The sequence below is a fragment of the Gallinula chloropus genome (assembly GCF_964237585.1).
Source record: "Gallinula chloropus genome assembly, chromosome: 10".
NCBI lineage: Eukaryota > Metazoa > Chordata > Aves > Gruiformes > Rallidae > Gallinula > Gallinula chloropus.
In genome coordinates, this window is record NC_140095.1 from 12578144 (window position 1) to 12605794 (window position 27651).

At 44.1% G+C, this 27651-nt stretch overlaps 1 protein-coding gene across 1 annotated transcript; it reads right to left on the reverse strand.

Moving 5' to 3' along the window:
- RASGEF1C (RasGEF domain family member 1C) lies at positions 1 to 26818 on the reverse strand. Its single transcript, XM_084268649.1, has 13 exons — positions 26636 to 26818; positions 24867 to 24989; positions 22177 to 22314; positions 16911 to 17123; positions 14713 to 14787; positions 10706 to 10801; positions 9591 to 9693; positions 9409 to 9488; positions 8692 to 8787; positions 3935 to 4030; positions 3210 to 3333; positions 1118 to 1190; positions 1 to 742 (listed from the first exon to the last, which is right to left on the reverse strand). Exons 1-13 carry the CDS (start codon positions 26810 to 26812, stop codon positions 718 to 720), a joined length of 1419 nt encoding a protein of 472 aa, XP_084124775.1. The 5' UTR covers positions 26813 to 26818; the 3' UTR covers positions 1 to 717.
- Between the last annotated feature and the right edge of the window lie 833 nt (positions 26819 to 27651).

Genomic DNA, 27651 nt, shown 5'->3' on the forward strand with positions numbered 1-27651 from the left:
TGGTAGGAAGAATAACCAAGCAACAGTCATACTTCAGATTGTTCTCTGTAAAAATTCATGGGGTTGGTAGGACTGTCCCATGCTGATGTGGTCTATATGTGACATAAATGTATACATACGAGAAAGTGATGTCAGTTTTCATCCACTGGAAGCTTATACCTGCAGCAGTCAGAGCTTTGTTCAACAAGGCTGAGGGACTGCTCACGTAAGATTAAGTTCTTCTTTCTTCATTCAGCAATTAACCAGATTGCTGCCGTGTCTGTGTTTGATTTAATTTTACAATCCTCAGAGAGTTTAAAGAGCTGCTGTCTGAAGCACCTGCTTCTGAAATAATCCTGTGTATTTTTTTCTTTCCTTTTTTTTTTTATGCTTTTCCATTCTTCTTTGCAGTACCACAGTTCTTGATACTCCTGATTTTCTTGTGTTTTCCTTCAGAGGCGAAAGTTACAGTGATCCTGACGCAGTTTGGGCACAGCCACAAATGGTCTGTTTGTCCTCCTTCTCTGTCTCATAGCTAGAAAAGCATCATTGTGCACACAGTTCTCTTGATTTCAATGGATGAATCCAGTTCATCCGTCACGTTAGGCAGTCAAAAAACCCAACAAAAAACTCAAACAAAAGAAATTGTCTAAATCCCAAACAGGCATCTTTGGAATCAGTAGTGCAAAATGTTTGCGGATTTCTTTTCCTTGACCTACTGCAATAATGTCTTAATCTTCAAGTCTTTCCTAAAATAGTGGATCTGTAAATTTAAAACAGAAGAAGAAAAAAAAAAGTGAAGAAAAAAGAAAGGTTTGGATTTTGTTTGTTTTAAATCACTCAGTTCAGATTCTCACACCAAACCATTACACATCTCTTGCAAGAGATGTAAACTGAGGCCATTTTTCATCTGCACTAGGCCTCTTTTGCATGGGTACAGCACTGTATAAATGCAGAAGTGGAGGGTATTGGATACTTTGAGATTTTTATTAGCTTTTATTGGTGCAGCCTGAGCTCTGTAGATTAGTCTCAAGTGGAAAAGACCTCCATCAGAGGTCACATCTCAAATACCAGCACTTTATGAGCTTTGACTATCAGGGCAGAATTTTGGAGAAATGAGCTGATAAAGAGTGTTTACCTTAAGGATTTCCACCTGTCTTTTTCTGTCTGGTTTTCTGGACTTTCACTCTCATAGGAAGCCAGATACAAACCTGGAAAAGGCAAGTATGTGTTATTTCAACAGCAGCAGTAACGCCCCCTCTCCACACTCTTGTATGTACTATATTGCATCACACTGAAAAACTTTTAAAACTTCACTGTCCATCAGGTAGCTGGTAATTAGCAGAACACTGATGCTTGGTTAATTTTCATGGAGCAGTAAATAAGCCCAGAGTTAAAATATTTTGGTATGATCTACTTGTAACAATATAAAACAGTTAAATGTTTTGCATATAGAGATCTGTGCCTATTTACTACAGTCCAGCACTGCTACTGAAGTGTTATATGAACATTAAAAGAGAGAGACAGCAAGAGCTGACAGCTATACAAATCAACTTTATAAAATGAAGGCTATTCCCATCACTTAACACAACTTTATCTTTCTAAATCTTTTTTAAGTTTATGGAGACACGGTACCTTAAATGGATACAAAACATGATCAAGGTAAGAATGAGTTATAGAGGAAGGAACACAGTGGAAGAAAACAAACAAGCTTCTCTGTTCAGCAAAACTTTGCATTGTAGGATGATTTTATGATACCAAAATGTGTCTAGGCTGTAGAGTCTCCTCTGCAAAAGCTGGAGGTGCATTAATATCTTATTGTCTTCACAGAGGGTTGGTTTTTTTTTTTTAAGTAGGCTGTGATTTGTGTTCACATGCATTTCCTTATTTGACTGTTTAGCAAAGCTTTCTTCTGCAATGCTGGAACCACCCCAGTATTCAAGGATGGTGCTAAAATTCAACTGCCTTTGAATATTCAAGTGTTGGCCCACTATTCCTCCAGAGTACAGATATATTCACATACCACTGCAGCATCTCTCCAATATATTCTCCCACCTTTTACTCAGGGCAGGTCTTTGCACTCTGTACTTCCCCTGGGTAACAGAAGAGACTTCTTGTGGCTTCTGCAAAGGGCATCTATCTCATGCAAGCAGTGTGGATATAGGGGAGGGCATGAGAGAGAAAAATCTGCAAACAATTAATGGGTGAAGGTCACCCTGTTTTGGTCCAGCAGTCTGAAAACTGTACTTTTAAAGACCACTTCTGAGATACCCCTGACTTTCACTTTCTGTCCCTTAGAGCCTAAAAACCAGACCAAATGCCTCCATCCTCTCTCCTTTCCATACGCATTTCTTTAATCACATTAATTACTCTACTTTGGCAGTCATTTCTTCTCAAGACTCAGGCAGGATTTTTGAAGCAGGACTTTTTTGTGTTCTGGAGTAGTCTGTGAAATAAAAACTGTCTGGTCTGATTAACTTGGATCAGTGCAGAAAACTGCCTAGAGAATCAAGAAAAAATAAACCCAGCACCAGTATAGGTTACTGGAACACAGCTACAGACAATCCTGTGCGTGACAGTGTACTGAGAGGCAACTAACACAAACATGAAATGACACAGTCTGACATGCTGGATACCAAATTGAAGAGGACAGAAAAGTATAAAAAGACAATCAGAAATAATTTCAGAACAGTGCTTGCATAGCTACAGCTTAGATCAATTACTAGAAAAGATTTTTCTTGAAAATTCTTTTCTGTGGGCAAATATTTCTTTGCTGTAGCAGCAGAGGTCAGCTGGGCTACCATCGCCCTTGGGCTGTGTCCACTGAAGAGATCACAGTGTTGGTTTGTGGAAGAGGTTAGTTCTGGCTCCATCGCCCACGGAATGAGTGGCCAAGGAACAGCTGACATTGACAGCAGCCCACGACATGGTTGTGAGGCCTCTCTTCTTGGTGACAAAAGCAGGGCCACGATGGTCACTTCCTAGGCAGTGCCTTAGAGAGAAGCTACTGGCAAAAGAAAAGCAATCAGGTGGCAGCTTCATGAGCTAGGAGGTGGTATTTGTAAATACATGCTGATTGATGGGGAATAAATGAGCCACATGACAGGAAAGCAAGGAAAGAACTGGAACTGAAAGAACAGTGACAGAATCACTGAAGTACGGACCAGGGTGTTAATTAGTTGTGATGAAGAGATATCTTTTCAGTGGTTAGAGACTGTAGTGAGTCTTACCATCTTCAGTAAAAATGGGAGCAGTATGCAGGTAGTGGATGATGTTAGGGTCTTGTTCAAAGGGACATTCCACTTGCTTCCATGTTATAAATTCTCCTACTTGCTTAGCCAGTTCCAGAAATTTCTGTAAACATAAAACCATTCCACTCAGATACAGTAAGATTATCTCACTAAAATAACCACATCCAAGCAGAAGACTGGGATGTCCAGGATCCCTTGTGCCATCCACGAGGATATTAGGAGAAAAGAGCCTTGTATGTTTTAGATGGGTACGTTTTCACAGTTCATTGCCAGGGGAAAGAGAGAGGAAAGGGTGTGCTACACCCTCCTTCTGAGAAAGGGCTAAAAAGGCAGATAAAATAAAGCATAAAGCATTTTCTACTGACTTGTTTGTCTGTGCATGTGTATATATAAGAAAAATAGTTTTTCCCATTTCCTGAGAAAGTCCTCTTCCCCCCCAAGCCGTAAGTATAATCATTTATACACCTGGCACTGTATTTCCAGCAGCCAACTGACATCAAGCATGTTAGGATATCTGCTTGCAATGTTTATACAAAATATGCATATTAATTCTTCTAAAAAACATACTGGGATAGGTTTAACCTTCACAGTCACTTGAGATCACCCCTTTTGGCATGTTCAGTCTTTATTGGTCTGCACTGAAATTGCAGGTGGGTCTCAGTGCTATCAGAATGGGATGGATAAATACATTTTTCAGATCTTACTTCAAAGTTGACGTGTCCATTTGGAAGGCGATTAGCACATCCTTCATTCAAAAAATAAATGTCTTTGATCAATAGGCTGAAGAAGGGGATCACAATCTGTGAAGAGAAATTACATAACTATTATCTTTCCAGTTCAGTATTTTCTCTGCATGAAAGAACAACTCAGTCAGGAGAGAGAAAAGAAATATTAAGTTTTCAGTGAGCCATGTGCTTAAAGAGCTGTATAGTGAGTGACAGGCAAGCATGAGGGCAGCAGGGTACAGATACACCTTGAGCCATCAGGAGGATGTACACTGAAAGGAATATAAACTGATCACAATGGTCACTGAGCAGAGTAACATGACTAAGAAAATGCTAATAACCCAGCTTGTTATCGACAGCACCACTGTTTGATGAGAACATCTGACAGCAATATAAAATTGCAGAACTCTTCCTTTCTCATTGGGTCTTTATAAGCAAAGATTTTGAATACACAAACTGAGCAATTTAAAGACAGCTACAAATCAAAGAACCAGTATTGTGCCTGAACAAGGAAAGACAGAATAAGATTTGATGACCAAGGACATGTCTACAGTTAATCAGGAGCTGTTTCATTTTCAACATCTCCATGCATAGCTGCCTCTTGAGGCATGTAATTTCCTTCCTGGTGCCTGATCAGTACAACCTGCTTCTGCAAATTGATCTGCAGACAGTAAGATTGAAAATATTAAGCCAGTGGACAGGAAACTGCTAACAGTAGCTGGAGACATCATGGTAGCACTGAAAAGAAGTCCTGGGCTGCAGTGTGTAGCAGTGAGGCAAGTCTTCTCTGTAACCCATCAGAGTAAGGTCATCATTATAGAAAAATATTACTTCTAGGTAGCTCTTGAAATTCATGGCATTACAGCAGGGATAAATTTGATGCCAGATGTAGAAAGCAGCCCCAGAGCTTCTGAAGTGCATCGCCAGCACTTCCACAGAGACCCAGCCTGCAGCAAACTCCCTCTGGGTCCTCTGGTGTCACAACTCAGAGGGAAAAGGATGATAACACATGACCAGCCCATGACAAAACTGACGCCCAGGCCCTGGGATTTAATTTAAAATCCTAGTCTATCCACCTCTCCATTAGGATAGAAAAACACCACATGGAGGGTTTGAACTGTTTGTCAGCAGCCACTTCTGTGAGCATCTTCCTGCACCAGTGACACCTCTCTTTTAAGCAGCCAAGTATAAACTTAATCACCATGAACTTCAAGGAAAGCACATTGCATGGTAGAGTGTCCAACTGTTTCCACTGTTCTACTTGTAGATTAGCTGAACTGTAACTTCAGTGTGCACCAAATTTAAAGTGCTTTCATGGCATTCAAATCCAGCCAAGGGAGCAATCCTTTAGTTAAGCAGTTAATGTTGTACTGTTACTCCATCTCATGCCGTACATCAGCTGTGATGGGATATGAAATAGACCTAGAGCAGGACTGGCAGATGTCTTTCCAGTCTACAGCATTCACGCTGCAACAGTGAGTTCAAGCAAGTCACAGAGGCAAAAACAGTTACTGAGGCAAGGGGTCTACAGGCCACTACCACCTCTTGCTGTGACAATGGAAGCCAATTTCTGTTTCAGCTAAAATACTTGGCTTTTTTATCTGACAGACAAACTCCATCATGTCAGTACAATAGCCATGTGCTATTATGACTGTGCTAAGTGTGTTTCAGGATTCCTTTTTTTGTCATCCAAACTAGGTCAGTCAACCTGAGGTAAAGAATACAATGCAGTCCATGTGGTTTGTTTTCTACTCTGTAACCACTGTGGTCTTGTAAGTTGGAAAGACACAGAGAGCTGGAGTCAGACACTGATCTCCAGCTAGTAATCACTGCCAAGTTCTGTCTACATGTTTTTTGCAGGCAGATGTGAGCTTGTTCGGCCGTGCTCCACTCTGCCTGGGAGCTAGGTCACCATCATTAGTGGTACTAAACATAAACGAAAAGCCTTGCTGGGAGGGAAGGGATATGAATGTGGGCTCCATGCCATACTAACAGCTACAAAGCCACCAGTCAGCTCTGAGCATGGGGAGAGCTTGTTCCCATCTGCATCCAAAAGACATGCCCTAGGATACCAATTCCCTATACATTTCCAGGGCATTTCTGTCTTTGGGTCACCATTCATTTCTCTGATAAAATGTGTTACCCTATTATGTTTTGTTTTCCAGATTTCTGTCGGGAAAACAACAAAACTGGATGTAGTTACACCCTAACGTTGGCTTCAATCCAGAACCTTTTCTAGCATAAAATCTGGGTTAATGCCAGAAACTCATATTTCAGTCCCTTTTGATTCCCCCCTCCCCGTGCCATCTGACCCACCCACATGCTGAAGGACAATTGCCTCCTGCAGAAAGACGACAGCTAATGAGATGAGACATGTTCTTCCTCTGCAGTATCAGGCGGCAACACCACACAGGACCGCACTGTACACACTCCCAGCGTTTCAAAGCCAGGGAAGTGTCATTAGCACAACGCAGGGTTTCCCAGCAGAATGACTTCATTTTGGGGATGCCATAGGTCAGCTGACTGCATAGATAAAGGCAGACTTGGTTCCTATCAAGTGTACCCCTCTGAATTCTGCATGAAACATCAGCCCTTCTTCATTACCAGCTCTCTCACCCTGTATTTAGGCAGCTTTTTCCCTGCTGCTGTATCACACCTCTCAGCTTTGAGAGCTGCCTTGCCATACCTCTTTACAAGCCTGCTCCTAAGCAAGTAACAAGCAGTTAGAACTATGCTGTTACAGAGAGCTGGGCTGGATTCTAACAGTGAGGACTGAGGGTGAGGTTTGCACAGAGTAGTAGGAGGGAGGGGTTCTCAGGTCTGTCTCCCTTGGAGGGTCTAATTTAGCCCCTGAGCTGTGTTTCTGTTCAAGTGCTGAGCAGAACTCAGCAGCCAAGACACTAGCCCTGAGGAAAGAAAGTAAAGTTTCTGGTGAGTCCACCAGTTAAATATTAGCTCCTCTGAGTCTACAGGCAATTTTTCTTCCTGCAAGGCACAACCCACTGCTTAGTCTGTTGGGCTGCAACAGGAGCGATCCCCCCACAGCACCTTCCTTCTTGGGCAGGTGGACAGAGCCCCAAACCCTCCATCTGTGCTTCTGGGGTGGCCACTTGCTGAGAAAAAGGGGTGGGGAGGAATATGGGGATCTCAAACGCTTGTGAGCACAATTCCATTTGAAGATAAAAATTGTCTTCAGAGTGAGTTTTGCTACAAGTTTGCAAAGAAACAATGTAACATTTTCTATCCAAAAAGTGATCATGTTCTTTAAATTTTATTCAAAGCTATTAAAATAGCTGATAATCTTGCCTGTAAAAAGAAACAAAATCCCTTAATTCCTACAGCAATAATTACATGACCTGCTGTATCTGACACTGATAAAATACCCTGTGTGAGCAATGACCAAATCATATGTTTGAGCATTCTCCTGAACTCACGTATGTACAAAGGGAATCAGAATATAGGCTTTTCCTTGTGTTAAATAGATTCCTTCCAATCTAATAACCTCTCTGCCCTCGGTCTTAACCAGCCACAGGTAGAGATCTCACAGAGATTACTAACCTCCACAGGAAATTAAGCCAAACAATAAAGCAACTGATTTGAACGTATATGATGGTCACAGAACTACTAAACTGCTGAAGCATCTCAGACAGGTCCTTGCTGTGGTGTGTGAGAGTTAGAAGAATTTCTCTGCCAGTCACACACATCCAAAGCCATTGTTCCTTCTCTGCACAAAGAAGTGCTGCTCAGAACAACCCAGTGTACTCCCACTGCAGCTGAGTCAGGCAGCAACCAGATGCTGATCTCATTTCACTGTAAATGCTGTGAGATTCCATTAGCTCCAGCAGATTTACATCAAATTTACAGGGATGTGAGATTAGCATCTGGCCTGGCTGCTGTAGTGAATGAATACTAAATTCTATATTATGATTGCTATAAATTCTATATTATGATGCTTCATGCAGTATCTACTTTACCTTAGCCATGCTCTGTGCAGAGGTTTATGACTGTGCAATTGCAATGTGAAAAACAAATACTCTTTCATAAAACAAACAAATTGAATGGAGAAATAAAATGTTAACAAGAAGCACACAGGGCACTCAACAGGAGGATCCTACACTAAGATTTTGTCAATCTGATTTTTGCAACACTAGTGACATCTCAGAAAGCAACCACCACTGAAATGAAAATTCACAAGGACAGAATCTCACCCCAAATCTGCTGCAATGGATTCAGACTAGACTTCACTTGCAGGAAGTCACCTTTCCCTGATGTAAATGGAGAACAACCCCATCCCCGAGTGCTGTGCCCTGTGTGATCTCTCAGATCACACATGACATGACAGGAGCTTCTCTGTGCAGAGGCCCGGCCGTCACAAAAGCAGAGTTCCACCTGGGCCTGCTGGGCTGGTACTCCGCACCAGAATAAAAGTCTGGAATCCCTATTCCATCAGGTTTATCAATCTAAGTAATGTGCACGGCTTGGAATTATAGAAACATGTGGAACAAAGTCTTCCATGCAGTGTGTCCCTCTCTATCTCCCCTGTGTCTGAGAGCAAGTCCACAGAATCCCTGAGATGCATTCCACACTCCTTCCCAGAGACTCACATTTAGCAGCACACAAGCCTTGTGTCGGCGCTCTGTGGAAGGGAGGAAAGCACCTGCACAAAGTCTTTAAGCCATGGAGCAGCAAAGCACACACCACCCCTTTGGAGATAAGTGGGATGTGGTCACACCTACCTTCTCCCTGTTGCTGTGTGCAGTGAGTGACCTGTGAGCAGCCCCCCGCAACGCTGTTCGGTAGTTATAGAAGTTCCCAGTAGGGTCCATCTGGTGCTGGATACACAAAAGATGACATATTGGTGAGAAGGTGTCCAGGGTCCTCTGAAGACAACTTTACCCTCATTTGTTGCCAACCCCCAAAGAGGACCTAGCCTACATCTTCACCACCCCCTCCAAACCCCATATCCAAACAAAGATACAACAAGAGATCTACAGGTTGTGGCTGTTTGTAGTTTTTATTTTTATAGTAACATCTTATTGGGCTTTTGTGTGAAGAATAAGGACTGTACATCTTATGTATGCCAAACACTGGTATCCTCAACAGAAGAAACAACCTTGGGCCTCATTCACTTGACACCCAAGGTATAGCTTGGGAGCTTTCCACTCAGTGCTGTGTCTGTGGCCAAACAAAACTCACATCAGTGGAAGCACAAGGGCTTGCGTATTTTTGGTTTTCCTCCTATTTATCTGAATGCTCTGATTCCCCTCTACATATGAGCAGCTTCACACCTTCCTCACTACTCCTGGGAAACTTCAGTCAGAATCTGGCCCTCTGCCCAGGAAGCATATCTACAAACATCTCATACCTGGACAAAAAGGTGAAAATTCACAACCAAGACAATCCAGAATATAATTCAAACAATGCATAGGCACATTTTTATTTATTTTTTTTACCTCAAGAATGAAAAACTTGGCTGTTTTCACTTTTGACCAAGTCTTCTTTAGCCTGGAAACTGGACTCATGTTCATTCCAGCTATCAATGAGAAAGAAGGAAAGAAAGCCATGCATGAGAGTCAGGTTTTCTCTTTTCATCTGTGGCAGCTGATGGAGAGACCTGCCCAGAAGCTGTACTTACATATGATTGCCATCAGCGAATTAAAATTCCCTATGTTAAAGCACTCTCGGGCAACATCAATGAAGAATTCGATGACTTGTGCTCGCTGTTTCTTCTTTGCAGGCTGAAAATTAAAATAAATGAATAGCTGTAAGAATTCTTTGCAGAACTGGGGGGGGTGTTTTAGGTATTTTACATACATAGCAGGGCTCTTTGCACAGCTTGGGTCACCTGCTGTCAGTCAGTGTTCCAGCAATCCAGATGCTGGTGACTGGCAGTCTCTAAAATTGAAGCTTTCATTGTGGTGACACAGAAGAAGGTCATGGCACTTCCCAGGCTTGCTGCAGTTCATACCTCTGTGCTGGGACAAGCAGCCAGAACAGCCTGAAGCTGTGCCTCAGCTCCCAGCCAGCATCCCTCAACTCAGCAGGCATAGCAGCATCCTTCTCCCAGAAAAGCTTTGTTTCACTGTAGGAATCCCTTTCCCGTCTTTTGACCCTGCCAGCAATACATCCAGGGAAAATGGTGTTGTGCCTTTTAAATACACATTTTAATTGCAATCACCCCACCTTTTCCAAAGATGATCTTCAAACAGTAGTGCTTTTGAGTCATGGGCTATCTAGGCTCTTTATACCATTATGACTCCTCCCTTCCACACCCTTTTCAAAGGAGAAAACATTACTGTCATTTTCACAGGGCCAAGTTAAACAAAACAAAACCACTACCAAGTTAAAAAAGCACTAGTCACAGCTGCAGTAATGGGCAGCAGGACAAAACACCACGCACAGGGAATTCACAAGCACAACAGAGCTTTAGGATGACAGATAACAAATAGTGCTCCACTAGAATCTTTCCTGGCAGAAATCTCCCAGGATAATTCAAGGTATTTTTTCCTCTCTTTTCCCCCACAGGGTTCATTATTCCACACTGTGCTCCTACTACATCAAGAGAAGAGCGTATCCCTTGTGTGTCGCCAGCACTGGTTGGCAGTATGTTTGTCATTTATCAGGTCACTTCTGTGAGTGCATTAATACTAACACTTACCATCAGCTGCTTAGCTAGGTCACAAGAAATAAATCCCCAGGTTTGCTTATTAATGTCCCATCTCCACCTGGCACGTCACGCTTTCCCCTTACCATGCAAATCTCTGTTGCCACAAGATAGCAGAGTCGATTGAACCACTTCACGTAGGCCTCGAGGTTACTCGTCTTCTTCTGTTCACTGAAACAAGTCTGGGGAGGAAAAAGCATGGGAAGACAGGTAACTGTGTGTCAGCTGACTGCCAGACTGCGAAAGCACATACTACACAAAGGTAATTACTGGCCACAACTCTCTCATGCACATGGAAGAGTATGCTTCAAGGGCCCCTTCCAAAATGTCAGTGGCTGGCAGGTGCACAGGGTCTAGCTGACTGTGGCACTGAACAAGTCACACCAGCATACAGAAAACAGCCCCATTTCACCTGAGCAAGTGTTCACCCACCCATTTGGCATTGACCTTTGTTCATTGGGATATTAAGAGCTGGGGTGTTGCAGGATTCAGACAGCAAAAGCGCTACAGAAAAAGTAAGACAAGCAGAGTCTTCCACAGCACAGTCAGTTTGTGCCTCTGATTCTAGAGCTTCCTGCACTTCTTTTCTGGAGGGGTGAGACCATTATTTAGTGAGGTGAACATGAGAGAAGCAAGAGAAAACCCAGTTATAGTTGCCACTTTATGGAAAAAAAGTATTCCCTTTATGGAGTTTTCACAGTAATAGGTTCTCTAGCAACCAGCTCTGTCTGGATGGCTGCTCCTGAACAGGTCACTTACATGCCAGAGATACTTCGTTGATATAAGCCTTTACTAGAAGCACATTTTAAACTTTTTTTTTATATGTAACTTAAATTCCCATAACCAATACAGGCTGTGGGAGCAGATATTTGGCTGAACTCTTCCAATTCCTTTGATATCAACAGATAATTTGACATCAGTGGAGTGCCAAGGCAAGTTCACACAGCCTGAAGATGTTACTTGAGATGTGAAGAACTCAAGTCCTTTTCCCTAAATTCTTAAGACTGTCCATCTAGGACACAAGAGTTCATGTGACTCATTTGAACATTCATTGACATCCACTAGAGGGTATCAGAGAATACAGATTTTTTGTTTCATGAAGATCATTTCCCAGAGCTACCATAAATACATGCTGCTGAGAAGAAAATCACAATACATAAACACAGATCCATTAATGTCAACGGGATTACCCATATTATATAAGTTAAACAAGTGGCTAAAACCCCTTAAGAAACAGGGCTTAACATGACTCCAAAGGTAATTCGAAGTAAGAAAATACTCCCCTGTGATTCTGTATAGAAGCATGTTCAGAAACAGAAATCACAGCACTGTGCTGTGGAGCAAATCTTAACAAGCCTGAAATCCCTAAAAACTTATAAGTAGGCCACATGTACAATTAAAACAGTATTTTTTTAAAGCATCTCAGAAGCAGACGTCAGCAAGCAGCCTGCAAATATCAAAGGACACAAAGGAAACCCAGAGCAGCCCCAGTCTAGCTGTAGCAGTTGCTTTCCATGCACTCTCGTATTTCTCCTTCCCTGCCACAGCAAAAAGCACACGAAACCTGGGCTTTGTTCTACGTATGTATTTCCATCTCCACGCTGCTGTTCTGTGCCAGGGCATGAGAACCACAGCTAATACCACAAAACTTGTGAAAAACGTGCACCAGTTAAAGTTGAGACAGGCTGCTTTTTAAAGGTTAAGCTTTATAAATGGCAACAATATTTAGCACCTCCTTAGCATCTTCCATCTGTGACTCAAAGTGCTTGATAAACACTAAGTGAAGCCTTCTGAAGCCCTCATGCAAGAAAGATGTTCAAAATGATCTCCAGCTGGAGGGGATTCAGACCAGAGCCAATTCCCTGTGGTTAACAGGGGTGGTCTCCATGGGTTGGAGATTGCTATGTCAACTCTGTGTAAGGTCTGTGCTGCTATGTACAGTGTGCTGCCAGGTCCCACACAATCCCATGGCTATACCTTACCCTGGTGTGGAGCCTCTTTTAAATCATCACTGGCAACTTTGGTCAGCCCAGGGAAAAGGTGCAGGAAAGTTGCAGACCATCTCTACTTTCATCAGCCTTGCTAACTTGAAGCCAAATAATTGGTGTTCTGTGTCTTGTGAGAAAATGTTACAGCTGTCTTGCTGAGCTAAGTAGATCCTCCTGGGGGAAGTCACTGCTTGAACTCTGAAGGCAACACAGTGCTGTGGCCTTGCTTTCCGCCTCTTATTTTCTTTGTTATTACACACTTCATGAAGTCACAGAGCTATTACTGGGCAGCAGCTCAGAGTTCAGATGAGCATTTGAAGAACATGCATAACTGCCAAATAGCTTGTAATAATCTGTCAAGATGATTTGCTCCTATTTCCCATCCAACCATTATCTTCAGGCTCCCCGTCTCTCATTCTAATCCTTCCTGTCCACCTTAGCTGATGTTTCCTTGTGTTTACCTTGCAACCTCAATTTCTCTTCCCATTTTGGTGGTATTCTGTGCTGGCCCTGCCTTTGAAATTCCAGATACACTACAGCCATTATGCACACGTTAGTTTGTTAGCAAACATTTCCTTCTTCCTCTCAGCATCCCTTCCCCGCTATGGCATTACGCAATTTGATTTCACTCATTGCTGCCTCCCTCCCACTCTTCCAAAAGTCATTCAAATTTAGTGCCCTCATTTGATCTCTTTCATTTTACTTCACAACAGATGGCTGTTCATTTTCAGTTTTGCCCCTCAAGTTGGCAGCAGGTTGCTGAAATCATACCGTAGCTGTTTTGGTATTTCATGTTTCTGATACACCTTTGCCACCTTAGAGTTCCTTCCTAACCTACTCCCCTCTCCCTGAAACCAACTGCAGAATCTCCATGAGTCCAGTAAGAAAAGGAGAGAGCCCAATGTTGCAGTTTTCATCCATCCATCCATCCATCCATCCATCCATCCATCCATCCATCCATCCATCCATCCATCCATCCATCCTTATAAGCTACTCTGGTGCTCTTTGGGAAGCACTATAAACAGAGGTCTTCCTGCTATGTTCAGCATCCAAGGATGAAATTCTGCCATTGATGTATGATCTCAGTGGAAGCCCATTTGCAGTTCTGGGGAAGAATTTTCCACCTTCTTTTCTGTCAGTATCTGGAATCTCCAACTCTCCCTCCCCAGCCAGGAAGTCTCTTTCTTTATCAAGGCACTCACTAAAATGCTTCTTCAAATCCCACTGGAATCAGTGGAAAGACTCCAACTGGCTTCCACAGACTTTGGATGAAGCCCTGATCAGGAACTCCATTCCCTGTGGTGTCTTGGGTTAAGAGCTATTGTGCAGAGCAAGAAGAGTATGTTGATTCATGATGCACTGACTCATTACTGCGATGTCTGGGCACACACTATGGGCATTACATCATGTCCAGAGTCTTTACACCTTCAACACAGGGAACAGACATTCCCTGGTTGTGTACAGCTGCAAGCCATCTGCCCTGGTCAAAGCAGGTTAGGTGGAACAAGCCAGAAAGTAAAACATGAGGGTGCTGGGCAGTCTCAGGCTTGGACGTACTCTCACCAGGAAGGAATGGCAGTGACCTGCCCAGTGCGAGCTCTACCAACAGGTCCTACCCCTGCTGTGAGAATACAGATCATCAGCTGGCCTGGCCATGGTCAACACATGCTCTAGGCTGTGGGGACTGCATATAAGAGGTTACAAATACAGGTGTCTGCTTATCTCTTATATAAATATTGTGGATGGAGATCCACAAAGTTGGTGTGAAAAGCAGGTGAAGGAGGGAGCCTTACCATGGCAGGACATCCCTGCTTTGGCTAGAGACTGTGGAATAAACAGACAGATTGTTTCTACCCAGAGTTTTCAAAGCCGTGGTGCCCAGAGTGAGACCTTTTGCTTCATTAACTGCAAAATGAGTATTAACACTGACCCCCTCCCAATATGCTAATGAGCAAAAAGGAACACATGTTAAACATGAGATGATTGTAGTACTCGACTCTCCACCCAAATCATGTTAACCATCATCCCCTAGGAGGGAACAGCATCAATTGACCTAGAACAAACAGTGAGTGCAGGAGACACTTTACAATGCAGACAAATCATACCTTGGTACCATCCAGGGGGTCTTTATGTACAAATGCCTGAACAAACTCCTCAGGTCCAATGTGACTCAGTCTTTCCTATGAGAGGGGGAGGGAAGAAAGAGAAGAAATAAGAAAGCACCCCAGAATCTCCTCTGTTTTTCTTAGTAAGAGAACCCCATTATCTGACAGCCCTGAATGGTGTTACTGAACTGGTAGACAGCCAACTAGCAGCAGACATTAAAATTCATAAGAACAATTAGAGTTATTTCAGCAAAGAGAAGAAAATGAGAATAAACATATCTCATTACTGACAAACCACAGCAAGAGCCCTCTCCACTGTGCAGAGAGAAAGGTGCTGGGTGTACAAGGCCCCATCTGGGAGCCAGCAGACCTCAGTCCCATGCCTGGCACTGCCACAGACCTGCTGTGGTCCAGCATTACTCAATAGCCTTCTTCCCCAGCTGCTGAACGGCAGTGATGCTGTGATCCAGTAACCATAGCAATGTGTTGCTCATCTGCACACCCAGTGCTCTCACCCTGCCTCCCTACCCAGTGAAGCTCAGGTGATGCCCTGGGGTGATGGCTCTGTGCCACTGCAGAAGAAAGGCATTGAAGATGCATGTGCTTACATTAAAGGCATTGCTCACACTGCAGAGCGTCCCAGGGATTAACCAAGAGTAAGTAAAGCATCCAGATCCTTCTCAGTAAAATAGAGGCCATCTCCAGCAGCTCCTCAACAAACCTGGCAGTTCCACTGGCCTTCTTAAGAAGCTTTTCAATTCCCTTAAACACATTTATCAGAAATAAATGCTTTTGGCAGGTTGTTGGTCACAAAGGTGTTTCAGAGGAGGTATTGTGGAATTCCTACAACCCAAACTTAGGACACTCAAGCAACACAGAATCACAAGGTTGGAAAAGACCTTTAAGATCATCAAGTCCAAGTAAAAAGTCCAACAATAAAACCAACAGTAGTTTTGCTTAAGTGAAAATTTTACAGCTATTCCCATGCTATTTCTCTTGGCATCCCACCTTGCATCTGGTAACTGTGCAGGACTCTTACTAACAAATAACTATTTAATAAGAAGTGAATGATTCTTACTAACAAATAAGCATCAGACAGTTTTAGTGCAGAGCAGCTGGTGTACCAGATGTAAGTGAAAGAGAGGGTAGAGACCACTGATCATAGTAAAGTGGGATGAAAACCTCTGGCTGCATCAGTTTTAAAAGTGCAGTGGTGCCCTGGTCACAGGGAATCTCCCCTTGGAACACAGTTGTACAAAAAGAGGAAAAACTCCAGGCAAAAGGACTTCTCTCTGGCTTAAACTATATCAAGTAGAGAGAGCCAAAGCAGCATGCTCAGAAAACTAACCAAGGTGAGATGATGAACCTAAATTTGGGGTTTCTGAGTTATTCCACCTCTTGACAAATAGAACATCAACTACCTTCATAATTCCCAAGGACATTCACTCCAATCCACAGTCCCATTTCATGGTTTGTTTTTCCAGCCTTCCTGGCAAGGCTGAACACTGGCTACAGGGAATCACTGCAGCATCGAGAGATCTGCAGATGGCAGCAATGTTTTATGTGGACAGCCAGGTCTCCATGGATGACCTGAACCTGGGAGAAGGGTGTGCAACACAGCAGTCTGTCCAAGATCCTGGTACTGCAATTGGAGCAATTACCATCAAAAGCCTGTTTGAGAACAGACAGCAGCCCAACGAGGGAAACAGCCAGACTTCGTGGGGTGGTATTTGCACACCCTGGTACCTCCATGCACAAGGTCTCAAAGGGAAGAATGAAAAGCACATCAGGCAGCTTGGATGCTTTGTGCATCTGTAGGTAGGGATTTGAACTGTTAAAATTTCTTCCAAATTAATAAAATTAATAAAAGGGCCAATGACCAGCCACTTCACTTCAGGCTGTGGGGCTCAGAGCACCTTGCAGAGTGAGAATCCCCTGACCTTCCTGGGACTATGACTCACATTTCACAAATAAGCTAGCTGAAAAAGTGACCCACCCCAAGATGCACAGAACACTGATATATAGGTTGCTTCCCAAGCATCCCTCAACCTGTCAAACCCTGCCTCCTGCTGCAGTGCTGATACAGCACGGGATGTGCTGCAGCAGTGCAGACATTTTTTGGTTATGTCTGGAATACTTAGCAGCTGCTGGCTTAAAATAATACCTGACTGCAGAACTTGGGAACCATTCCCACTTACCAGCTCCACATGTGTCAGTTGCTGAGCCAGAGTGTAAGGGTCACTGCAGACACTCAGGATTTCTCTCTGAATTGATGGAGGTTTACTTTTAAAGGCAACCAGCTTATCAGAGACAGCAGGGCTGATCTTGACAATCCCTTCTTGCCCGTGGCTGAGGGTTGCTAGCTTCTGATTCAGGGTTTGCAAAAGCTGATTCATCTTTTTCCAGTAGGCCTGGAGAGACAGGGAGAGAAAGAAACATAAACCACCCACAGAACTTGACAAAGGAGTGTTTTTATGCTGAGTTTTCCCTTCTGCAAAATACTCCTAAGCCAGCAACAGGTTACCATTTTATTTTCAACAAGCCTATTTCAGAATACCCAGTTGGCTTAATTACAGTTCTGTGTTGTGGACCACAGAAAGAGACTGCAGTCAAGAGAAGAGGCAGGCAGGACTGGTGGGTTGAGCTGGCACTGATACTCACATATTCCTGCCAACATCAGGATCAGAGGAGAGATAATGCTACAACACAAGTTACTGCAGCTTTCTGGAGCATTCAGTACTGATCCTCTGTGTCAGTTGTGTGTTGGCTGAGAACTCTACCTGCAAGTGGTGCCTAGTCAACTCCTATTTATTAGGAATAAGAAACATTTTGATGCTGTTCTCTCCATCCTTTTCAGCTGAGAGCAGCAGAAGCTGCTACCCAGTTGGAGTGGTCTGAGCATCATGTGGCTTGGAGTATTTAATATCCAAAATGTTAATTGCTGCTGAAGGAAGCCCATATTGTATTCCAAGCACAGCCATGTGCTCAGCAGGGTGATCATTACTAAGTTGCTCAGGTTGTTCTCAGAGCTGGAGCAGCGCTTTACAGACAATGAGTAGAGCCGCTGGCCGTGGAGGATCAGCAGAATGAAATGCCTTCAACTCTTCATGGCTGGCAGATGCAGACTTCATAACACTGAGATACCTGAGAGGATGGGCTCTGAAGACAAGGATTAATTGGAAACGTCCTTGGGCAAAAGCCCCACATGGAACATCGGGTGTACCCAGCTGAGGAACACAGCCTAATGGGTTTCCCAGCCAGAAAAAGGAGCATCAGGCATGACTGCAACACTCAATTCCAAAGAGCACAGTCACTTGGGAAAACAGTTTGCACCAGCCCCTCTTCCATCACGAAGACACACAGTGGAGAGATCCTCTAGCTGCTCACAAGTGGAATAAATCCTCACTCCCCATTCAAACAGAGTTTAGTAACATTGAGCTGCCAGTAACATCACTTTGTAATCTGCCAGTGTGAACCAAAGCTGGCATGAAGCCCTCTCCTGCTACATCTGCACTGCACAGCAGATGCACACCCTGGCACCCTCCATGCAGTCCTCATCATCACAACAGGGACTTGGCTAGAGCGTGCCTTCCCTGAGGACCAACACACACCTGTGTCACATCCCATGCTGGATGCAGCACAAGTGAAGTCTTGGGAAGCGCTCCCCAATGCCATGGTTTAGACACAGCCTTTGTAGGCTGCATCTTCAGACTTCTGTAGACTGTGGATGGTCTTCGCTGTTAGGCATTGACAGCACTCAGGGTTTAGGTACCAGAAGTCAGTCAGTGTTCTTCTCACCTACACAGGATGCCACCTGCACACTGCAGGCAGCACACCCTCCTGCCTCACAGAGAGGAACAACATGCTCATGTCTACCCTGTTTCATCACAGTCTGAGGCTGGAAACCTTCAGACCATCCCAAGTGCTTCAACTTTTGCTGCAATACCGTAACTTTCATCCGGCTTTTCTAGCAGGAGGTTTCACATTGCTGAGGGACCGCTCAATTCATTCAAGGAAGATGGTCTCTTGAGCTGGATTGGAACATGTAAAAATATATGAAAAGTCTTTAGAAAATTAAAACAGGTGCTTTCAGTTCCTATCTGGTTGTTTCCTGGCTCCAAGGAAATACATCCTCATTCAGCCAGTCACATTTTTGATTGACAAAGACCATCCTGGACCCAAACTACCGAACATCACCTAAACATTTCTCTGGTTTACATCTCAGTGCAGTTTATCAAGCTCTATGAATGGAATGTTACATTTTAGTGGAAACTCAAGTAGCAACATATTTGGTATTTTGTGAACACATTTTGTAAACAGAGGAATTCATTTTGGGGCAGAGTGCAGGCAGGCACTGAAATCCAAGTCTTCTACAGAATTTAAAACATTTGGCTAAAATCTTTAAAGACTTCTAGCTGAAAACACACGTCTCTTTCAAAAAGGAGCTTGGCTGAAAAATCTTGGACCAGTCACGTCTATGCAGCATTGAATTCTTCACTGTTTGGATGAAAAGCAGACTAAAATTGCTTGAAAGATATGTGCATTAGCCAGCCTTTTGATAAATCCTTATCAAGGGATCTAGTTTCACCTAGTTTTGTAGGGAATATGGCATGAAAATATAGATATAGTAAAGAGACTCAGGTAAGGCAACCACCAAGTAAAGATTGAGACAATGGACACAAGAAAAGATAAGCCAGAAATTAGAGGTCTTGAAGAGGCTCACTGGGAATCAGTTGGGTGCTCCCTTGCCTAGAAAGCCTTTCTGTCTGTGCTGGGGGAGAAATTTTTTAAAACCCCTGCTTTTTCCCTTTTAAAAGCATTTCCTGTGTTCTTTAAACTATGTTCACTAAGTGAAAATAACATTGTTCATTACCTCCAGCACGCTGGTAATTACCTTGCCACAAAGTGACCCCCCCATTGCACAGGGGCTGCACGCTGGACTATCGACTGATTTCACTTCATTGCCACATTAACAGTCAAAAGAAGCATACTACTGTTTAATATTTAAAGAAAATGTTTCATTCTTAACAGGGAAAGTTCCTGTGAAGGTGGCAGGCCTCAGCAGGTGGCTTAGGAGCTCAAATTTTAATTAAAATTTCTAACTCTAAATGCAAATCACAGCACTTACTAAGAAACGCTTCTCAGCATGGACACCTTTATAAGCACATCACAGAGCCCTTAGAAAGTGGACTCTACAAAGGACAGGAGCATACACTGCAGGGGAAAATCCTGCATTAACCTACACGGACTAGATGACCTCACAAATCTTTCCATCTTTGATTTCTATGATCCACAACAGGAACAACTTTCCTCCAAATAACTAATGGGCACCACCACTCTTACGCTGTCCCTTAAGAAAGGCAATTTGCATTTGCAGGATATGAGCTGCTTCTTAATTTAATTATTGATTTTGCTCAGGCATAATCACTCGCAATTATGGTGCCCAGTGATATCTGAAAACCAATTATTTGCCCCTCAGGGCACCCATAAGCTTTGGTACACAGCGATGCCCACTCCAGAGTTGAAGGTGTGCAGCACCTGCTCAGGTTAGGCAAATAAACTATTGCTTTATATGCAAAAAGTTGATGTTTAGCATTTATGGCTCTTCAGCAGTACAGATACTTCTTTTAAAGAAGCCCCTGTTCCCTGCCCTTTTGGTTGGTTCCTTCTTTCCAGTGCAGATGATTTTGGTGGGTCTGTGTGGGTTTCTCTCGCCTCAGATGTACCTTCCTTGGAGGCTGGCAGGAGCAAGTTCATTACCTTTTCCCTGTGAGGGAGAAGTTTCACTGCTCTGGTCAGTGGAACTGAGGCCACCTTGGCTCTTTCTGAAAGCCCTCTGTGTTCCCTTCCCACCCCAGCCAGCCAAGCCATGCCAGCCTACAGCCACCCAAAAGCGCCAGCTGTGGTGCCAGCCCAGCCCAAGAGCAGCTGTTTCCATTTCTCTTGTGTTTTGTGTGGGTAGGAGGGTCCAATTTCATTTCTGTCGTGCTGCAACCCTGTTAATCCCTTCTCTCATGTCTCCACTCCTCTCCTCTCCTTCTTAGACTCATGGGTATGTGCTTTTTGTTCTACTCAATTGCACCCATCTGTGACCTGAAGCCAGGCCTTGATGTAGCCAATGCAACCGATTTATTCCACATACTATGGTTAACCTAGAAGTAATTAGAGATTCTTTATGTACTACTTGCTCTTATCCTTATTATTTTCATGGATTTTGTGGTATTTTTAATGTTTCTGAATTAGTGTATGGGATTCACCCACCTGAATTTGAAAGCAGGGCTCCCAGAGACTCCACTCGCTGCACCCTATTCTGCCACACACGTGGCTCATGCATTTGAACATCGAGACCATACAGCCACCTAGGCTGAGTTTTGCCCAGCAGGCCACACACAGTTATCTTCTACCACTTTCATGCTCCCAGAGAAGCTACATGTCCATAAACATTTCTGTTACCTTTAAATGTAAGGACTACCCCTTGCTACCTCACTGTATCAGTGAAGCAGGCTGGATTCAACAGGAGTTCTCTCTTAGGCCAAGGTCCTGTGAACTTTGATGGGTGTTCCAGTGGCAGCAGTCAAACTGTGATCAGAGCCTGCTGCTCTGTGCCTGCTCACCTCCTGTCTGGGTCCCTGCTTTACAAGATCAGCTGGCCCAAGCATAGGGCCTGTGAAGTCTTTACACAGGACAGGAAGGTGTAAAGCCAAACCCTTGTTCAGTTCACTAAGGAAAAAGATGACAAAATGCAAAGACTGTTTTCATAAAGCCTGCCAGGCTGAAGACATGTAAAGCAAGGAATGGAAAGTTAGATTTCAGCACAGGTGATTAAGGACAGAAGCAAATGGAAAAGGTGAAACCAAACGGACCATAAACACCCTTTGTTGGTCACTCTTTCAGAAAACTCATTTTCTTAATGAGACAAACCCTTCATCAGGTCCCTTGAAGCAACTGAAGATCTTTTTTTAGCTCCCCAATACAATCACTTGATGACTAGCTGCTTGCTTCACTCCTCATTCTCTAAAATAACATCCTGGAGCGACCCCTGAGCCCCTGCTTGGGCAGGATGGCTGGTCTCAGGTCACGATACTTCAACTCCTTTGCTAGACTATAACTTATGCAATGACAGCTTTGTTGCTGTTTGGATTGTGACCTCCCCATTCAGTCTGTGGTATGCCTCAGATCTTCCATCTGTAAAATGGGAATGCTATTCTCTTACAATTTGATGTGCAGTAGATAAATTCCACTCATCACTCCAACATGCCCCCACATGGCTGCTACAGGGGTACCTAAACCGAGAGTGATGTGGCTTTCAGGAGACCTACTGCAGGTTTTAACCATCAGAGGAGAATAAAACTGTAAGAGTTCCCAGAAAGAGGCCCAGAAAATGGCAAAATGAGGGAAAGGAGGAACCAAGAGGGAAGATGAAGATAAGATCTCCGTGCAATGTCCTGGGTCAGACATCCTCACCTCATCACATGGAGCTATCCTGTGAATCATGTCTTTCAGATGGCCAATCATCCGCTCTTCCTGAAAGTCATACGGGAACGTCTCCGTCCACTCTGTCAGTAACTGTAAGATTTTGGGTCCAAATTTTCTGATCCGTGCCTGAAACAGAAACCAGAATGATGGGCAGGGATTGAAATGTCTTTGTACATTGAACTCTCCCTGCAAATACATATCTTGCTGAAAGCAGGGCCAGATTTTCAAAGAAGGATCTGACGGTTGCACCTGCAAAATCTGCACACATGCAAACAAGTAGTGTGGTGCACAGATTACATGTTTTGGCAAGCAGAATGTCCCAGTACTTCGATGCATGCACAGCTGGCTGGTTCACATGCAGATGTAAATACTCTGCACATGCAGTTCCCAGTTGGGCGTTTTGTTGGTGCAACCTTTATACCTTTTTTAAAAACATCTGGCCTTTTTGCTCATGTGAGCATCACCACCTTTTGTGCTTAGAACTCTCCTAATTTTTCATCCTTTCCTGTAAAACTGTTTGCCATGTCTTTCTTGACCTCCAAAGAGGTCAATCTTTTGCTTTCAGGCCATATGAAAAATAGCTCAGTGACCACTGGCAGATGTAATGTGAGGAAGAAGAGATGGACAACACACCAGCACCTTAGTAACTTTACCTGTGCAACTGATAACGTTGCTCTCTTCCCACATGAGTTCAAGGTCATGATGGGACAAAGACACCCAGTCCATAACACAGAGCTGATGCACCCTTTACTTTTGGTGTAGATTTACCTGAGGATGCAGCAGTCAAGAAGATAAGAGGCGAGGAGGGAGATTTGGGGAGCGGCACAATCGGTGCATTAGTATTATCTCAAAAGATGGCCAGCACAGCTGCTTCCAAAGCTTCCAGCCTCCGTTATCCAAGAACACGTGGAAAGGAAATTGCAATAAACAACAAACTGCGTTTTTGTTTACAGAAAACACAGTCCAAACCAAACAGCCACCTTCTGCAGCCTACGTCCTGTATCTAAAGCGTACCCTGTAATCAGGAAAAATTATACTCTTGAGCTCTGGAGCTCTCTGCTTTCCAACCGAGGTGGTTAAAATGCATATTCCAGCTTTCCACTAACAACAGGTTTCAATGAACCACATCTCTAAAAATAGCTGCTGTCAGCTAGCATTAAGCTCACGCTCAAAGACCAGCAGGTGGCTGCAGGGAAAGCTCCGCTGGAAACTACAAAGGTCCAGGGAGACATTTGCTCCAGCTGTGTAAACTGCTCTTATGAACTGAAGGAGAAGGCTTTGCGCAAGTCACAGCAGACAGGGGATGGGAGGTGGCTTGTGTGTGAAGTTCCAAAGCCAGCCCTGCTCTCAGGGACACAAAATCAGCCATGTCCAACCAGCTCTGTGTTACTGCAGGCTAGTCCAAAACACAGACTCACCTCAGGGAAATCAGGAGATCTTCACAGTAAGATAACACTTCTCATTTCTTGCAAGGTTTAATAAGCAGCAAAACATTACATTTTAATCCTCCTAAATCTGCATCAGCCATAGCATCAGAGATCAGAACCTATCACACCTCAGAAAAACTGCTCTGGATGCTGCACATCACACAGATATTTCTGTTAACATGGACTGTACGACAACCCAAGTATCAGATTTCCACGTGGTCTGGGTGATTGCTCCCCACAGTGAGGACAGAGCTCCTCTTACTCATGCAACCAGTTGCCTGGGCAAAAACAAGCACACGTGTTCAGATGTTGGTGATTCAGTGTTTGCTGCCAAAAATAGTGCTTTAAAGCTGTGAAGGCTGATCTTGAGATCATCATTTCAGAATCCTGGGGTTTTGGGAAAGTAGTAACTAACACACATTCTTCTTCCCTCCACTGCACTGAAGATGCATCTCCTGCTCCAGGAACGTACTGGTTATATCTTCCTCAATGCACCTAGCAGGGCTTGGGTGGAATCTAGCACTGAATAGGATCCAGTGGGATCCACCTCCTCCTCCATGGTGCCTGTGGGGCTGCCAGAGGATGCACATGTTCTTACAAGTTGTATCAGTCTGCTCAGTCCCTAGGGCAAAACAGGAGGAGTGACAGCACAGTAAGCTTGGATTTCCTCATTCTGTTAGCTGGTCACAGCCTCACCACTGCTCCAACTCATTCCTGGTGTGCCGGACAGTGCTGCTCTGCAGCACGGCTGTGCAGCAGTCTGTCAGTGCCAGCAACAGGAGGTTAGTGGGTAGCTGCATGCTGTTACAGAGCGTTCAAAGTGACAGGTGAGGCCAAGAGGAAATATTACTGCACCAGAAGCAAGAAAGCAAAAGGGCAGACACATTAAGTAAAAGTGGGAGAGTGGTGTGTCAACATCTGTGACTGACAGTGGGTGAGGTTTGCATCCTACCTCCTTGCATCCCGCAGGCTTCATCAGAGCCTTAAAGAAGTTAAGAAGGAAAGTCACCTGGGGAGACTGAGACGGGGAAAGGGAAAATTAGAAGAAGATTTGAAGTGACTAAGGCCTGAAGCACTGCTCTTGGATGTGGATACTAGGATGTCTCAATGTCAGGATCTCAGCAGCAACCATCATCCTTTACAAGAAGGCTTCATTCAGTCCAAAGGGAGGCCAAGGACACACACCAGAGCCCCAGAATTCTCTGCCCATTGAAAACAGCTCACATTTTCCTGCTGTAATGATAAACTAACCTTGTCCAGCACAGGGTCATCCAGCCGCTGCTGCTCAATGCACTTGTGACAAACTCGGGACAAAAGCTCATGGGGTTCAATGAAGAGTCTGGAACTCAGCAGGAATGTAAAGATATAGGCTTTCTGTGGGAGAAAGAAAAGCAGACCTGCTGTAAACATCCACACAGTGGGCAGTATTATCTATAAAAGCCTCGAATCCACAGCTTTTGCATTCATGTGTGAAAAACATAAGGATTCTGACCCTGAAAATGGAACTGGTTACAGTGGGTGCAGGAGGCAGTGGCATCTCCTTCTTCCACAGCATCCACTTCCAACCCTTGGTTGCCCAAACCCTGTGCAAGCATCCATCAATGACAGCATGGAGGTCACGCTACAGGAGAGAGACTGGGTACAGGAGACCACACAACTGGGGATGCACAGAGGCCAGAGAAAGGCAAACACATGGACACTTGGACATCTCTGCATTGTACTGAGTCGTGAGCTGAGGACACCCCCAGATTAGTGACGCCTTGCTTCTGCCCTGCAGGTCCCACCCAGCCTGTTTCAATAAAAATTTCATTTATTCTACTAACTCCACAAAATTCATTTCTATCAGCCAAACCGTATCATATGCAGTCCTGCATCTGTGAAGCTGTGGGAAGCAGGCCTGGTGGATAATGTGCTGGATTATTTAAAGTATTCCAGCAGTGAATTTAAAATATGTGCATGAATCCTCAGTTGTTTGCGTTCTGACCCCTCCTGGCACCTGAATTATCTTCTTTCCCCCAGACCTAGCCATGCTCCTGAGCAGCAGGTATAATATTACATATCACACGTTGCTTAATGACAATCTCACAGCCTAATCTGTCCATTACCTATTTTATTGCCTTTCTGTTCTTTTTTTAATTGATATGCCTCTTTATTACATATTTTTAGCTGATCAGAAACTGAGCTGTGGGTAATTTAAAACATGCTGTCTGCTCTGCATTGATAACTTCTGTAGTCTCCTAAACTGCCCAGAAGTCAATGTTACTCTCTGCTTTGAAATACAAGCATTTCCATAGAGATATAGCACTTAAAGGTCTTCCAGTCAAATTCTGTCTTGAATTCCACTGAGAACGTGCAAAATCCAGTGAAGTCAATGGCTTGCAAGACCATAAGCTTGCTTACAATTTCAGTCCTTACACTGTTGGTGAAGAAACACTGATTATTCAGTGGAGCAAAGATGGAGCAAGGATGGAGCACTGATGGAGCAAGGATTAGGATCTGGACCGTACTGTCCAGTGACTTCAAAGTTGGTGTGAATATAACCCCAGGTAAATTATGAACCCACCAGAAGGAGCGTCACTTGTCACAGGAATGCTTTGTATACACAAACCTGGACGACTTCAGTAGCTGCTGAAACTCAGCTAATTTAATGCCAGTTCAGACTGGAAGCTTTTTGCTTTGCTCTTCATCTAAACCTCTCTGGGATGCGCTGCTATTTTGTAAGCGCTCTGACTGCTACATCACTAATTCATCACCACCACAGCTTACCCGCCCCACCACCTCCTGCATCCCCAGTTCTCTTATTTAAAGGCAGCATTAACTTTGGGTTCTGCTTTTTCATGGGAACAATTATAGAGCAGTGAAACAGCATTTAAAGCAATGCATCAGTTTACCAAGCTGTAATTGTATGCATCTTTTAAATTAGCCCTCTTAATTCAAAATTTAACACATTTGCACTTTTGCATCAAGCGCTGCCCCAATTCATCAAAATTAAACAGTTTATTATATGGTGAAGTGCTTACTTCAGGGTAGTAATCAGTGGTAGGTATCAGATGCTGGATCAGAGCATCCAGAGATGCTGAGGTAAGGTTTCCATCCTGGAAGATCAGTCCTCCTTGTTCGTCTTCTTTCGAAGTATGTAGATGAGGGCTGAAGCCACATGGGGTAAACATACTGGTAGAGCTCAGCGTTTGGGGCATGCCTTCCTACAACAGACAAACTCACATCAGGGACAAGATCCATCAGACTCACAGCCCCATCTGTCTTCTGACTGATTCAAAAAACACAAGCCACTAATAAGAGCTTCCTGTTCACAAAATTAACATTACCCCTTCATTATAACCTCTTTTATTGTTGTCATTGGCAGATCATGCCTGCGATGGGAAATACACAGGAAGATGGGATGTTTGGTTTATGTGTTTAGGATGGAAAGGGACAGCAGCTGCTTTGGGCTCCCACTCCAATCGAGAACTCTGTGATGATCCACTTTTGGCAACCAGCCCTGGTCAGTCCTATGTAGGAGAGGACTGACTTGGGACTTGAATTTAGCAGGTTCCTGAGCAGAACAGAGCTGTTTGTTTGAACCTCTGTCCCCCCAGGAATGAGGCAGGGAGAATTTAGGATAAAAGGAAGAAAGAAGGGATGCCACCTAAGCCTTGCTGAGGAACGCTTAAGGAGCACTCTGTGGCTCCCATAGGACAGGAGAGGTGTCGGAGTGAATGAGGGGGCAGAAGCAGGAGAAGTCAAGTGGAGGAGGATGAAAAAAATGGAGTTGGAGGGAACGTGGGAGCTGACGAAGAGATTAAAGAGCAAGCAAAAGAGAAATGAGGGAGAGGGAGAAGGCAGACACCTGCACTATTTTTGGAGCCTGAAGTTAGTCAGTCCCAGATCTATACTTAGGCACTAAATAAATGTTTCAAAAAGATCCTGAGCACTCATTGACTTCACTAGAGATATAGAGTCCTCAGCACCTTTGGAAAGGAGGCCAGGCAAGCTCAGAGCGTGTAGCCCACTTTCAGGCTCCCCGTATGTCAGTTCT

Coding starts and splice junctions, on each gene's coding strand:
- RASGEF1C (XM_084268649.1), bottom strand. CDS start 26,812: ATGCCCCAAACGCTGAGCTCTACCAGTATGTTTACCCCATGTGGCTTC. Junction 10,802..14,712: donor ACCCCCTGGATGGTACCAAG/GTATGATTTGTC, acceptor TTTCCTCCCCAG/ACTTGTTTCAGTGAACAGAA. Junction 4,031..8,691: donor CACACAGCAACAGGGAGAAG/GTAGGTGTGACC, acceptor TTCTCTTCACAG/ATTGTGATCCCCTTCTTCAG.